Raw genomic sequence first — 15,858 nt, forward strand, 5'->3', positions numbered from 1 at the left:
CCCTGCCAGCCTGTTTGCCCCCAACTTCCCTCCTCTGCCAGCCTGGTCACCCCTAACTGCCCTCTCCTGCAGGGTTGATCACCTCCAACTGCCCTCCTCTGCCAGCCTGGTCACCCCTAACTGCCCTCTCCTGCAGGGTTGATCACCTCCAACTGCCCTCCCTTGCAGGCCGGGTGCCTCCCAACTGCCCTCCCCTGCTGGCCATCTTGTAGTGGCCATCTTGTGTCCACATGGGGGCAAGATCTTTTACCACATGGGGGCAGCTATATTGTGTGTTGCAGTGATGGTCAATCTGCATATTACTCTTTTATTAGATAAGATAGAGGCCTGGTGCCTGGGTAGGGGCCAGCTGGTTTGCCCTGAAGGGCATCCCGGATCAGGTGGGGGTTCCCTTGGGGCATGGGGCGGCCTGAGCGAGGGGCCTGTGGTGGTTTGCAGGCTGGCCAAGCCCCCTGGCAACCCAAGCAGAGGCCCTGGTATCTGGGATTTATTTTCCTTCTACAATTGAAACTTTGTAGCCTTAAGCGGGAGAGCCTGGCCAGGGTGTGCGGAAAGCTTTGCTTCCCCTGTTGCTGGCGGCAACCCTGGCCTGCTCTCTCAAGCTCCATTCTGCCGCCATTTGTTTCAATTTGTTTACCTTCTATAATTGAAACTTTGTAGCTTGAGTGGAGGCTTAGGCCTGCAACGGTTATGGAAAGCTTGGCTTCCTCTGTTACCTGGGAAACCTTGCTCCCTGTGGCTGTAGCCATCTTGGTTTGGGTTAATTTGCATACTTGCCCTGATTGGCTGGTGGGCGTGGCTTGGCTGGTGGGCAGGGCTTATGTAGCGGAGTGATGGTTAATTTGCATATTACCATTTTATTAGAGAGGATATATATATATTAGAGGCCCGGTGAATGAATTCGTGCATGGGTGGGGTCCGGCTAGCCTGGCCAGGGGGAGGGGACATGGGCGGTTGGTCGGCCTGCCTGCTGGTCAAACTCCTGGTCGAGGGGACAATTTGCATATTAGCCTTTTATTATATAGGATATACACTGAGTGGCCAGATTATTATGCGTTCAGAGATCATAATAATCTGGCCACTCAGTGTATATTGATACTATTTCTCACATTATATATTTTGATTCTATTATTAGATACCTAAAATTTTATGACCATTACATTATATCCCATACTTGACTATACTTTTTATCAAATAAAAGTGACCTTCTTTATTCTATTTTGTGTTTTTGGCATGTTGGCAAGTTAGTTTGTCTAAAATTAATATAATTAACAATGACATTTATTACTTTTAATTTCTCTATGCCTGTAAAAGGATATGACAAATAAATACATATATCCTTTTGTTTTAGGTATATCTCTTATAAGCATGACATTAAATTTTAATTTTTAATCCCCTTTTATTAGGGAACTTTAACATACTTATATTTTTTGTCATTATTGATGTATTTAGTCTTAATCTCTTTCATCATACTTCAAAATTTTTTTTAATGTTTGCTTATTATTTGCTTTCTGTTTTTGCTACATTGATAAGGTTCATAAATTTTAAATTCTCCCAGATTTAAAAAGTGTGTGCCCTGTTTTTAGTTTCACTAAAGGATTATTTAGTTATTAAAATTTTCTTCTGAGAAACTCCTTTAAATAGTCAAGGTGAAAAGATACTATGAAAAATTTAACATATCTTTATTATTCCTTCAACAATGTCTCCTCAATGTTTCAGCATTGTTTAATAGAACTTTAGGTTTGGGATCCATGTTACTAATGCTTCCATTACGTATTTTCTCTTGCAAAGAATGATCCATTTGCATTTATTTGTATAACTGTATTTAACAGTTTTTTAAAAATTTCATTTTAATTTAACTGGCTTCAGTTTTTATCAAAAGTTCTTTTGTGCTGTGATGTCCCAGCAGAAATCTCATGAAAACTCTTTTTCTAGTGGAAGACCACTTGATGTTCTGAAGGACTCAAAACAGCAGGTTATTGAGGCATCTGAATACTTACCAGAGTGAGAAAACTTAGAAGTATTACTTTTGTCTTTTGAGATTTGTCTCATGATAGTACAGAGAATATTACTAATGTAAAATATCTCATGAAGACTCTGGGTCTCTTCACCACAGTTTCTAGCTGGGTTTCAGCAGAGAAGAAACTAAGAAGAAAGGCTGCTTGGCTCCCATAGTATTGCTAAGTGGAGAGCTAACATAGTAGTATAAAGGGAATGAGGATGTCCCCTTTGTTTTTGTTTGTTCAGTTGTTCAGTCCTTTGTTCACTCTTCAACAAACATTATTGCCCAACTATTAGAAAACCAGGCACAGTGTTAGGTGCTGGGTGAACACCATAAACAAAATAGATAACTTATGTGGTTACTCTTTCAGTGGAGTTCTCAGATAGGTCCTCAGGGCTGTGGTGAACTCATGATGAGTGTGTCCATGCACTGTGGGAATCCCTCCCCTCCCACCCCAGGAGCTCCCGTGGGTGACTGGTTGGAATTTCTAGGTTAAGTGTGCAGATTTGACTTCAACATAAAGAAGCACTTTCTAACAATTAGACTTGTTCATTAGCAGAACAGTCTTTCTTTTGGTGTGGTAAATTCCCTGCCACTGGAATGATTCAAGTTGAGGTTCTCAAGGATAGTATAAACGAAGTCTCAGAAGAATTGTGAGCTTTCATTCAGTTTTGGAACTGATGCCTCACAAGTGCCTGAAACATAGCAGGTATTCAATTAAAGCTTGGCAGGTAAATGAATGGATGGATGAACGAAGTGAAAGAGAGGATGATTTCTCAAAGCCTGTGCAACTCTGAGATTCAGTGATTTCACATTAGGTCAGAGCTCCAAAAGGACCCAAAATAAAGCTTCTCATCCTCACCTGAAAGACTGGGAAAACTTACCATGCAAGGTGGCTGCATCCAGGGCTCTCCATCCACTTGCATCGGCAGCAACTTGTTTGTCCTGGAATTCCGGAGAACCAAGATAACACAGTGAGCTTCTTAGAGTCAGAGAACCAGGGAAACTGAAGTGGGAAGACCTTATCTGCCCACATAGGAGTGGCTCTCTAAGACTGTCTTGGGAGGTTATTAAAAAAAAAAATAAAAAAATTCCCAGGCCCACGTCAAGGATATTGACTTGCCAGGTCCAGGAGATTGCATTTTGATAAGTACTATGGGTGATTTTGTTGTTTTGGTCTTCAGACCCTACTTAGAGAATCACTGCCCTGGGTGAGCAGTGAAGTCCACAGAAGCCTGGGAAACAGTGGCTAACAGGTATAGCAGCATAACTGCTGAACAGACCCTCAAACAATCAGCCAGAGGGCCTGCAGATGGTGCCAAAAAATTCACTGAAATGAGAAAGGATATGAAATGGGAAAAGGCCTGGTTTCTATGTTGAGTGAGAAGTTGCATTGTGTCAATGATATAATGTCTCCAACTTGTACAAGGTACAGCTCAGATATGAGTGTGTCTTGCCTTGCTTCTGATCCTAACCATCCCCTCTTTTATCTGTTGCACAACACTACACTCTGTGGTTGCTTGAACTGTGGACCAGGCTTAGCTGGGAAATGGGGTCATTGGGAATATTGTCCCCATTGGTAGGAGGAGAGGAGAGGAGACAGTGTTGCTTTCTTGTTTGGGACAAAGCTTCTCTGGCAAGTGGGTTGTCAAAAGGAGAGAGACAAGTTCTTCCATCTTTCTTTCTTGAAGATTTGTGAATTCATACTACCTCACCTTTGGGAGAAAAGGCAGGTCTTCCCAGAGGTCTCTGGTCTGGGTGAGCAGGGAACAGTTGCTACCCACTGGACAGGAAGCCCTCACCTGACAACTGCCCCGTTTTTGAAACTATAAAATGTGGGAGGCAAGTTGTGTTTTAATGTGGATGATTCTCTGACTGACCCTGGGGATATTTATTTATTTATTTATTTATTTATTTAATTTCTTTATTGATTAAGGTGTCACATATTTGTCCTCATCCCTTCATTCCCATCCCACACCCCTCCCCACGGATGCCCCCACCCCCCTGTTGTCCTTAACCATTGGTTAGGCTCATATGCATGCACACAAGTCCTTTGGTTGATCTCTCCCCCCTACCCCCACCTTCCCCTACCCTCCCTCTGAGGCTCGACAGTCCGATCGATGCCTCCTTGTTTCTGGGTCTGTTCTTGTTCATCAGTCTATGTTGTTCATCATTTCCCCTAGATGAGTGAGATCATGTGCTACTAGAAATATACTTATAAGAACCGAATGTGAGACGAGCAATAATAGTTATGCTGACAGGCAAATGAATCAGTCTGTAGTGAGTTTCTTTCTGGACCAACAGTTCTTTTGAGACCCAATTTCAATGTCCACCAGTTCCTTATGTGTACATGTCGGCACTGACTTTTCAGCTCTGGATGGTGGACAAATGGTGGTAATGCAGGTCCGATTCCCTCTGGTTTGGTCTCTCCCAGACCCAGGGGCACGGCTTCACCCGGACCCAGGGGCGCGTGGCCTCACCCGGACCCAGGGGCGCATGGCCTCACCCAGACCCAGGGGCGCGTGGCCTCACCCGGACCCGGGACCCAACCTTACCCGGATCCAGGGGCGCACGGCCTCACCCAGGCCCGGGATCCCACTTCACCCGGACCCAGGGGCGTGTGGCCTCTCCCGGACCCAGGGGGGCGGCCTCACCCAGACCCAGGACCCAGCCTCACCCGGATCCAGGGGCGCATGGCCTCACCTGGACCCGGGACCCAGCCTCACCCGGACCCAGGGGCGCACGGCCTCACCCGGACCCAGGGGCACGTGGCCTCACCCAGACCCAGGGGCGCATGGCCTCTCCCGGACCCAGGGGCGCAGCCTCACCCGGACCTGGGACCCAGCCTCACCCGGACCCAGGGGCGCACGGCCTCACCCGGACCCGGGATCCAGCTTCACCCGGACCCGACCCTGGGGATATTTAAAACAACAACAACAACAATAAAGCTAATAGTCAAACAAGTAATAAGAGGAGAGAGTGGATTTTTGTTTTGGGGACTGAGGAGAGAATTTGGAAAATGCCCAGGAGGATGGAGCTCCTGGCTCACCCACTCTGTTTCTATCTGGAAATAGTCTACTGAATATAAAGAGAAATCCCTCCTTCTTTTACATGGATTTAAAAAAAATTCTTCCAGGATTAAGATGTTACATTCTTTATGGTCTACATAAGCTATAGCTTAGATGTGCCGATTGGACCTACCCAATATTAGAGTCATGGTGACTGGACAGGGAAGGAAAAGATTTATCTGGAAAGCAAAAGGACCCAGCACAGCAACAGTCCAGAGAGAAAGAGGAGCAAAGTTTTGGGGAAATAACAGAAAAGACAGAGAAGACACAGGGGCAGAATGAAGAAAAGGGGTTCGTGGGATAGACCTTCAGCTAAGAGACATCAAGGAACAATTTCAGGTGACCATTCAGAAGCATGCAGGGAGTGTCAAGAGCAGGGTTTCCATAAATGTGCTCTGAGGACACTTGCTCAAGAGGTTCTTGGAGAAAAGGATTCTGTGGTCAAATACCTTTGGGAAACCTGCATGCTGTGGTCCCCTCTAGGAGGTCCCCAAGCCACACTAATAGATTTTATCTGCAGAAATTGAATGGAAAAAAGAAAGGAACAAAGACTGCTGAAATAATCAGGTGGAGAAGAAGCTGATTAGTTGCATTGATTAAACAGAAGCAACCCAAATCACAGGATCCTCTCCTTTAGACTCCTTCTCTTCCAGGCACCTGCAGTGGCTGACCTGATGGTCCATACCCTGAAGAACCATCATCCTCTTAGTCAATTATAATGGGTTTCCTGATGTTGATGGTTTAGCTCTACAAAGGCATATAGAAAACAGTGTTTCTAAGGCCACTGTCCAAGAAAGAGCAGAGCAGAAAGCCTGCTTTTTGTCAGAGTGTGCCCTCCGACATACAGCTAACATTTTAATTTGTAAATATAAAAAGGCAAGGAGTCTTATACTCCTGCTTAGAGAATTTTGCCAATTCATTCTAAGACAACAGCAAACTGGTTGTGGTGGACCCTCTAGTTTATGTCCTGGGTGACTGCATTATATCCACTTTGGAAAATGGTCTCCAAAGAAAGACATTCTTTATAAATGTTATCAAGCTTCTGCCCCCATGCTTCCTGAACTTAAATCTAGGAACAAATCGGGAGACTTGGAGGATCCTGGGTAATGTGGAAGCATACCTGATGGTGACAGAGGAGCACTGGGCCAGCCTCCTGCCGGCACTCTTCAGGCCAGTGTAGATCTGCCCCATTTCCATGGCTCCCTCTAGTCCCACCACTTCAAGAAGCTGGTCACTGAGGTCTGCAGAATGAGACAAGCAAAAGCAGTACGTATACATCTCTGTGTTCCTCGGGCAGGTTTTGGCCAGAAGGTCTAGTCCCTAGATGGCCAACCCAGATCTGTCAATATCTCTTCATCTCCCACCAAACAGCATTTTCATACTCATTCTGAATAGGGAATTTCTTCAAAGGCCATTAAATGTATCTTTTCATGACAGAAACCCAGTTCTAGTGAAAAAAGGTGTTGATTCAGAACATTACTATGCACCCTACAATGAATAGGGTGGCATAGCAAGAAGCCTCTTCAAATGTGGAGTAACATTAAAGATGAACCAAGCTATTTCTGAAATTATTTTCAACCTAAAAAGACATTGGATTGGGATTAATATAGGAAGGAATGTTGATGAATATCATTATTCATGGCTGGATCAAGTTTCTCTTCTCTGAATGTCTGAATAACATCTTGGCCCTACTGATGATGACTGATGGTTAATTAACCTCAATTTTGGCCTATGGTAAGCCAGTGGTGAGCCAACCTCCTTGGACATCCTTCGGGAAATCAGTGACCTCTTTCAGGACACCAGGTGCCTAATCTGAGCCAAGGAAAAGAATATTTTACCTACACCAGATTATTCTGGGTCTACAGTAGAAAAAGAGGAACAGAAAATATTAGTCTCAGGCTCAGAGTCACATAATATCGACGACCTCCCACAGTGGCAGTAACTTCTGATTTGACACCTGGAAGAGGTCCTTTTTTCAAGTTCCTGAGGCTTAGATTGTGCCTGCCCAATTTATTGTGAAAGCAATGGAAGACTTAAGATTTGATGTTGGGCCCAAGTCTCACTTTTACAACACAACTTTTATTTATTTAAAACAGAAACAAAATAAAAAGGCAGACTCTTTAAAAGCTTCCATTCTTTTGCCTACTACAGCAAAGTCACTTTTTTCATAGGTTGTAGCTAATCACTAACATCCTGTTAATATCCACAAACTAAAAAATGGTGTCTATGTTAATTTTTTGTTTACTTAACAGATGGCTTCTGTCTTCTAAGGAACCTCCTGATATATTGCAATAATGTTTATTAGCATTGGCAAGCAGATATTTGGGTTTGTTCTTACTTTTTGTTTTTGTTTAAAAGACTATTGTTTAAAAAACATTCTCTTGATGGATGTATTTGTAGTGAAGACAGTTAAACAAACCATTGCGCTGACCACAAATGTGTCTACATTGCTAATGTCTAACCTACTGGTAATCACTGATGAACATCAACTGCCAACAGATACACAAATTGCTTTAGTGTTTCTGTAACAGGTATATAGCTATAGCTTCTCCCCTTTATATCTATTGGCACTCCCATTCTCTTTCTCTGGTCTCTCTCTCTCTCTCTCTCTCTCTCTCTCTCTCTCTCTCTCTCTCTCTCCATCTATGAAAACATACTATCTCCTTAATTTGGACTTGGAACAAGAAGTCATGAAGGGCAATGTTTGCTTAGGCAAACGCTCCAGGCTCTCTTAAGGAGTTTACTTCCAATAAACAACACATGTCTAAACCTCTAGTCACTTAATTAGTTCCCTTCTTACCAAAGAGCATTAAATAACCATTGGTAATCTTAGCTTACTGTGTCATTTTAACAGTGTCAGTGAAATCAACATGGGTTATGAGAGAGAGAGAGAGAGAGAGAGAGAGAGAGAGAGAGAGCGAGCAAGAGAAGGAGGAGGAAGAAGAGGAGGAGAAGGAAAAGGAGGGAGGAGAGAAGTATATATAGTGTGAAGAAGGTGGAGGAGTTATATTGGGGTAGAAGAAAGGAAGAGAAGCAGAACTTTTTAAAAGTTTCTCTAGTGGCAGAGGGACGATGTCTTATAAAATGTTGCTCTTTGTACCAGGCTTTGGTAGCTGACAGAGCTGTGGGATAGTTCAATGTTTTTCCCTCCTTGAAACATTCCCTGGTAACAAGATGTTCTAAGAAGCAGAGGACTTAATGGACTCAAGTGTTTCAGTTTTTACAATGTCTTGGTCTTTTAACAAATTTTCCGGTTGAATGGCTTTAACTCTAACGTTGTTATCACTTCCCACACATTACCTTACAGTTATCACTTCCCACACATTACCTTGCTTCTTGGCTCTAGAAGAGAAGTAATGAAGGCTGATCTCATCAGCATGGTGGGTGTGTGGGGGGCAGGGGCTTGCACAAATGTGGAACTGAGGAGATAAATGTAGGAGCTAGGCTCTCAGTACACTTTTTGCCATTCTGCCTTTGAATTTGTATTCTGAATCTTCCCTAGCATAAAGGGGCTAGGATGACTCCTGTCTACCACTGAAGGAAGACTGACTGCTCTTCTATCTCTTTACCATTTCTTAACTGATTTTTCTTTCAACTTCCTAGAATGGCTAGCAGGAAGCTCTGAGGTAAAGAAACCTATTTATCTCTGTTTCCCAAAACATATGGGACCACAAGGCTATTCTTTTGTGTGATGCTTATGAATAGTCCATGGTAGTTTTCTTAGGAACACACTTTGGAAATACTGGCATCACTGAATTCCCTTTACTGTTTCTAGCACAGAGATACTTATGCACAAATTAAATTTGCTTTTAAAATGAAACAGAATAGAATGCAAATCAATGTCCAGGCACACAGAACAATTAAATGTTTAGAACTTAGAACCCAGGATCAGGACATCTGGTATACCAGGTGTCTGTTTTACCTTAGGTACCAATGATTCAGAGTGTGATTTTGGCAATTCATATCATCTCCATATTGTCTTTACACTTATCAATCATTAGTATTTAAGATGAAATGTCCATGCATCTTAGTAAAACAAGAATTAACTTACTTACTCATTTATTCATTCAACAGCTACTGAGTAGCAACCAAGTGCCAGGCACTCTGTTAAGAAGTGGGGTACAAAATATTTTAGTTTGGGAGGTTTTTGTTTTGTGTTTTTTTTTTTAGCCAAGAGGGAGAAAAGTGTTAGGTATAGAAAATGCTGCTGTACTTGAACTATAGGAGTAAGGAAGCCTGAGTAACTGATTCTGACTGGTCAAGGTTGGAAGAAAGGTGCCAGTGGCATTTAAGGAAGGTCTTGAAGAATGACTACCAAGGCAATTTGCTGGGTTAAGAAAGAGGAAGTACATTCCAGGGACAGGGATGATCATCTGTAGTATTGGATAGTCACAGGATGAAGAGAAAAATTCATTTAGCAATAAACCCACTTGGCAGTTTTACTGGAGAATATAAAAAACTAGAGGCCTGGTGCACGGATTTGTGCAGGGGAGGGGGGGTTAGGGTGACAGACACAGCCTGGCCTGCGCCCTCTCGCAATCCAGGACCCCTTGGGGGATGTAGTGGTGCGCCAAGCCTCAAGGAGGCCAGGGAGGAGCCCAAGTTGGGGCCGGGCACTGCTCGTGCTCACCTCAGCACTGCTGTGGAGTTGGGAGAGGCTCCCCCTGCTTGCCAGCCATGAGCCTGGCTTCTGGCTGAGCACTGCTCTTCCTGTGGGAGCTCACTGATCACTGGGGGGCAGCTCCCGTGTTGAGCATCTGCCGCCTGGTGGTCAGTGCGCATCATAGCGACTGGTCGACCGGTTGTTCTGGTCATTCGGTCGTAACGGTCGCTTAGGCTTTTATATATATAGATATTTCTACCTAAGGAGAAGTACTGTCCAGAGATTTAAAAAATATATATTTTTATTGATTTCAGAGAGGGAAGAAGAGGGAGAGAGAGATAGAAACATTCATGATGAGAATCATTGATCAGCTGCCTCCTGCACACCCCCTAGAGACCGAACCCGCAACCCACACATGGAATTGAACCTCTCTGCCTCCTGATTCACAGGTTGATGCTTAAACACTGAGCCACACTGACCAGGAAAGAGATTTTTTTTTTGACAAAACTATAAAAAGAGGGTCTGTGGGCTGGGCTCAAGTTTGTAGTGACCATAGAGTGAGGCCTCTCAGCACTGTTCTTGGTTATAAACCTTATGTAGTGCTTGAGTGCAATGAACACTTAATATGTACTCTCTGAGAAAGAAAAAAGGTGAACAGGGAAATGGAAAGGGGAAAATGTGGAAGCAAAGGAGGGACAGTCAGGACAATAGCATTGCTGATTTGGCCCACTTGATTCAGTCTCCAGTACACAACTTTATAAATGCAAATCTGCTTGTGTCGTGCCCACACCCCAAATCCTTCAGTCATAACCACAAGTGCTGTGAAAAGAAGATGAAATATGCAGTCTTTCACACCTGTGATGAGTGGAAGCTGGCAGAAAACTTGTTGGGAAGAAACTTTCATACAGCTGATTCATTCATTTTGTTCTTGATACCGATCACAAGAAATCATTGCCAGAATCTAAGTTCATACAAATGTGAACACTGTAGCATCAATTGTAATACAGACATACCTTGTTTTATTGTGCTTTGCTTTATTGCCTTTTTTACAAATTGAAGGCAAGACCCTCCACCAATAAAAAGATTGCACTTGCTTTATTGCAATACTTGCTTTACTTTGGCTGTCTGGAACTTAACCCACAATATCTCCGAGGTATGCCTGTAGTGAAATCTTCTCTCTCTTATTCCTATCTGTATGAAAATAGTTAAATCAATTATATGGTATCCATATGATAGAATTTTATGCTGCCATTAAAATATTTACAAAATTTCAAAAACATTAAACATGTATATGTTATAATGTTAAATGTGAAGGAGGAATATAAACTTACTTATAGAGCCTGATCTCAACTATGTAAGAATATGCATAGAAGGAAAGGACAAATTACCCTAAAATTGTAACAGTGGTGAGTTCTGGGTAATTAGATTAAAGGTGATTGTTATTTTCTGCTTTATGCTTTTCTAGGTGTTTCATATTTTCTATAAGTATGATCAATGTTACAATTTAAAAGTCCTGAAAAGAAAACCTATCAACCGCTCTTCATACTTGTAAAGATGATGTAAATTCCTGGCTCGATGCCCAAGTCCCATTCCCATCTGGCAAGAGGCTGCCTGTGCAGTTTATTTCCTGACATTGTAGGGCTAGGTACCAGCTCCAGACATACACAACAGCATGGAATTCCCCAGGTAAACCCTTCCGTCTCCCTCCTTTGTGCCACTACATATGCTGTTCCCCTGCTTGAAATGCCCTCTTCCACTTTTTACTGTCCATCAAAACTCAGTTCAAGTGCCATCAACTTCAAGAAACCTCCCTGGACTTCCATGCCTGCAGTTTGATTTAGGTACTCCTCCTTAAACTTCCCCAGGTAGATATGGTCAAAGAAAGAACAAGGGGCTGAATGTATTGTTGCAGGAATTACTGGGCCTGGTTTGAATAGGGAAAGAGGTGAAGGGCTGGATGGAAAGGGAGAAGGCCAGTAAGACACTTGATGAGTTCAAGGACCAGGTATTCTGAGACAGTGGGAGGAAGAGGGTTGGAAAGAGGTGTTGTGAGCAAAGCAGCTCCAGTGCATGACAAGTTCCGCCTGTGGCCCCAGTAGTGGGCAGCCAAAGTAGAGGGTGGTGATGAGGATTGGAGTCAAGGAGAAGTGAGGCAAGTTTGGTGGTTCCTAAACTTTGCTGCCTGTTAGAGTTATAGCAGGTCCTCAAATAATGTTGTTTTGGTCAACCTCATTTCATTGTAATGTTGATGAAATGCCACAGGAACTTAACTCTTGTTTATATCAATTCGCCTATGGTAAAACTGGTTTCATTGTACTTCATTTTGCTTAAAGTGGCAGAACCTATCGAATATATTAAGTGAGGACTTACTGTACCTGGAGAGTTTTTACAAATAATGATGCCTAGGTTGCACCAGTTAAATCAGAATGAGCTAGGTATCACTCTTTATTTTTTAAGATTACAGAATGGAGCACTGTTTGGGAACCACTTGGCTAGGTTTTTGGATGGGTCATTCCCATAGGCCAGTGGTTTCCACAGTGTGGTCTCAGAGCAGCAGCAGCAGCGTCACCTGGGAACTTGTTAGAAACATAAACCCTCAGGCCCCACCCCAGACCCATTGAGTCAGAAACTCTGAGTTGTGCCAATACTCTGTGTTCTAATAAGCCCTCTAGAAGATTCTCGGGCACACTCAAGTTTGATAACTTGAGCCCTAGGCAATAAAACTGCCCCAACGCATGCAGGAGTTGGAGTGAAAAGGAATATCAACAAGTTACTTCCTATTGTTTTCATCTAGAGCTTCTTCACTTGAAAATTCGGAATTAGGAATAATGATATTGATATCAAAGTGTGGTTATGAGATTAAATGTCAGACTTGTATGTGAAATAGTGGACATTAAAAATATATTAGTTTCACTTTCCTTTCCTGCCACATTCATCCTGCCAACTGTCAACAACATCTAATTGTCTATCTACCTTCTTAGAGCTGTATACAAGAGTCCCCAAACAAAAATATTTGGGCTAAAACATACAAAAATAAAATCTTCCATGTTCGTCATACTTTCTTACATCCATGGAGAAGCTGCAAATCCAGGTGAGCTTTAGATTAAGTGGGCATCCTGCTCAGTCTGGTTTTTCCTCCTTTAATCTCTTTCCAGATTCTGTTCATTTGCCTACTTCTTTGATCTCAGCAGCCCCATTTTGCTTTTATTTTTTTAGTTCTTCCCACTGTCAGGAGGAGGGGTTGGATCTCAAAACTGACAGGCAAAGCTAGCAAAGCTCTCATATTTAAGGGGCACATCTGACCTGTCTACTCCCCTCTTAAGACCCTTAGGTGGCTCTGGAAGTCCAAGAGACAATGTCTTAGTTTCTTAGCTAAGAGTGCAAGATCATTAGCTATCTAGCCCTGTGCCATGCACAGCTATCCCTCTGTCTGGAGAATTCCCCTTTTTTCCTCCTGGGATACCCCAGGCAATATGCTTCTTCCTTTTCCTGTGCTCAGATGGTGGGTCTCACCCATGACAATTGTTTCTGGTCATCTCATTCTCCCAAATCCACTGAGAGCTGCAGGCAGGGCTATTCTCTTATTTTATTTCTTTGCATCCATAGCAAGTAGCTCAGCACTTGGCATATAAAAGACTCCCAATATATTTTTGTTGAATAAACCAAATAAGTTTAGTGCCAAAGAGCTTGACAGATTTGGCCTGAAAGAGGAAAAAGATAATGGTTAATAGATGATGATGATGATGATGATGATGATGATGATGATGATAACAACTACTTGCTTTGACTGAACTGGGTAATAGGCTTTCCATGAATTAGCTCATTTAATCTGCATATACACGATGATTACCCAGTCTGGTTTTTGCCTCCTTTAATGCATGATGCTTATGATCATTCTTATCTTGGCTGCTGGATCACGTTAATGAAAATTCAGTCATTTAAGATGCAAAGGAAACACAAGATATATGGGTGTCATGATCTGGGCTCCTCACTTGTGGTGACCTCAGGAAATGTGGGAGATTCTTAGCCTAACAGGATGCCTTACTATCCTCAATCCCACTTCCACCCGTTTCCCCTCTCTATGCACTCCAGGATTTAGGTCTAAGGCATGCAATGGACCACCCAGGAAATCTAGCAACCCTCAGTGGAGGTATTGAAACCCTGACTATGTGATGGCACCAGAGAGTTTCTGAACCATCCCACCATAGTGTTGAGGAAGCCTGCCATCTACCCTCGGGTAGTTGTGTCATATATTAAAACCTGTGGGCACTGTCCCTTTACCTGGATTACAGCAGCACAGGTGAACTGAGATGCAAGGTGCCATTTCTTTAGGCTGGAGTCATATCAACTCAGTGGATAACACTAATTAGCTAATGCTGATCTGGAGCTCTTACTTATAGAGGTATGTGCCTGATTAATTAGAAATGCAAAATAAAATTTATCACTACTTGATAAATGGCCTCTGATAGACAAATATGGAATCATATGGGTAAAGGAAAACGCTGAGAAACTCTGCACATTTTCTTCAGTTTGGGGCTAACAGCTTAATCACTGTGTCCATATAGGGTAGATTGCTTTCTCTAAGTCTATCCATAGGCCTGCCATAACAAAATACCACAGGCTGGGTGGCTTAAAAAACACAAATTTATATTCTCCCAGTTCTGCAGGCTGTAAGGCCAGGAACAAGGTGCAGGCAGGATTACATTTCTCTGAGGCCTCTCTCCTTGGTTTGCAGATGGCCACCACCTTGCTGCCTCTTCATATGGTCTTTCCTCTGTGAATGTAAATTTGCAAATTCCTGGTGTGTCCATGTATCCAAATTTCCTCTTCTTATTTTTTGTTTTGTTCAATCCCTTCACCTGTTTCACCCAGCCCTCCACTCCCTTTCCCTCTGACAGCTGTCAGTCTGTTCTCTGTATCTGACTCTGTTTCTATTTTGTTTGTTTGCTTATTCATTAGATTCCACATATACATGAAATCATATGGTATTTGTCTTTTTCTGACTGGCTTATTTCACTTAGTTTAGTATTCTTCAGGTCCATCCATGTTGTTGCAAAAGGTAAGATTTCCTTCTTTCTTTTTTTTTTTTTAACAGCCAACTAGTATTCCAGTGTGTTACCACAGTTTTTGTATCCACTCATCTACTGATGGGCACTTAGGTGCTTCCAAATCGTGGCTATTGTAAATAATGCTGTTATGAACATAGGGGTGCATATATTCTTTCTAATCAGTGTTTCTAATTGGGTGTCTTCAGATATATCCTGAGAAGTGAAATCGCTGGGTCATAAGGCAGCCTCATATTTAATTTTTGAGGAAACTCCATACTGTTTCCCACAGTAGCTACACTAGTCTGCACTCCCACCAACAGTGTATGAAGGTTCCCTTTTCTCCACATCCTTGCCAGCACTTGTTTATTGATTTATTGATGATAGCCATTGTGACAGGTGTGAGATGATATCTTCTTGTGGTTTTAATTTTCATCTTTCTGATTATTAGAGAGATGTTTGTGTTGAAAAAATATATAATACAAGAATAAACTCTGTTTTGCGTATTCACAACTATAAACCTACTTTTGCCTACCCCTGTATAAATTTTTGGGGGAACAAAATTTCCCCCATGATGGGGACAATACTAAAACTTACTTTGTGGATTATTTTGAGGACAAAAAGAGTTACAGAATGTGAGGGCGTTTTGTAAATAGCAATAGTAATGGCCTTATAACTGTGCTACTTAGAAGCTGACATGCACTGGGGTTGTGTGGGACCTTCTTACTCTCCTCAGAAAGGAAGGATGCAAGCCCAGCTCTGCCTTGTGGTGGGGCCAGGTTCAGTCCCCACAGTCTAGACAGGTGAGTGTAGCTGGCAGGCCTCTCTCAGACTTGGCCTGCCAAGATTGCGGCAGGCTTCACCTCAGCCTCATCCCCTGACTCCTAATTTCCATGGAGATGGGCCACGTGCCCTTGGCGGGCGGCTCAGCACCCAAAGCCCAACAAAGCCATGCACTGATCAGCCCGTCTAAGTTTCCCACTGGGTCTGGATTGTGTAGATGAAAGGCTGCTCCCAGCTAAAGAGCTTCAAAGCTGGTTTAGAAGCATGGTAGCCTGAAAATAGCCTGAGGGTAGGGAGATGGAAAGAACCGCAGAAGACTGTTTCCTGATCTTCTGAAGGGGAGGGGTCTTTGCAGTT

The 15,858-nt window shown here is 42.9% G+C and overlaps 1 protein-coding gene across 5 annotated transcripts in view; it reads right to left on the reverse strand.

Moving 5' to 3' along the window:
• DGKG (diacylglycerol kinase gamma) overlaps positions 1-15,858 on the reverse strand; it is a gene marked incomplete at its 5' end in the record, with an annotated part of 157,826 nt that overhangs the window by 6,763 nt on the left and 135,205 nt on the right. For all 5 annotated transcript variants that reach the window (XM_079766048.1, XM_079766045.1, XM_079766047.1 and 2 more), the window contains 2 exons: positions 2,887-2,947; positions 6,191-6,311. In XM_079766048.1, the coding sequence (XP_079622174.1) occupies positions 2,887-2,947; positions 6,191-6,311 (182 nt within the window). The remainder of the gene's footprint in view (positions 1-2,886; positions 2,948-6,190; positions 6,312-15,858) is intronic.

This window comes from Cnephaeus nilssonii (assembly GCF_951640355.1).
Source record: "Cnephaeus nilssonii genome assembly, chromosome: 3".
NCBI classification, from domain to species: domain Eukaryota; kingdom Metazoa; phylum Chordata; class Mammalia; order Chiroptera; family Vespertilionidae; genus Cnephaeus; species Cnephaeus nilssonii.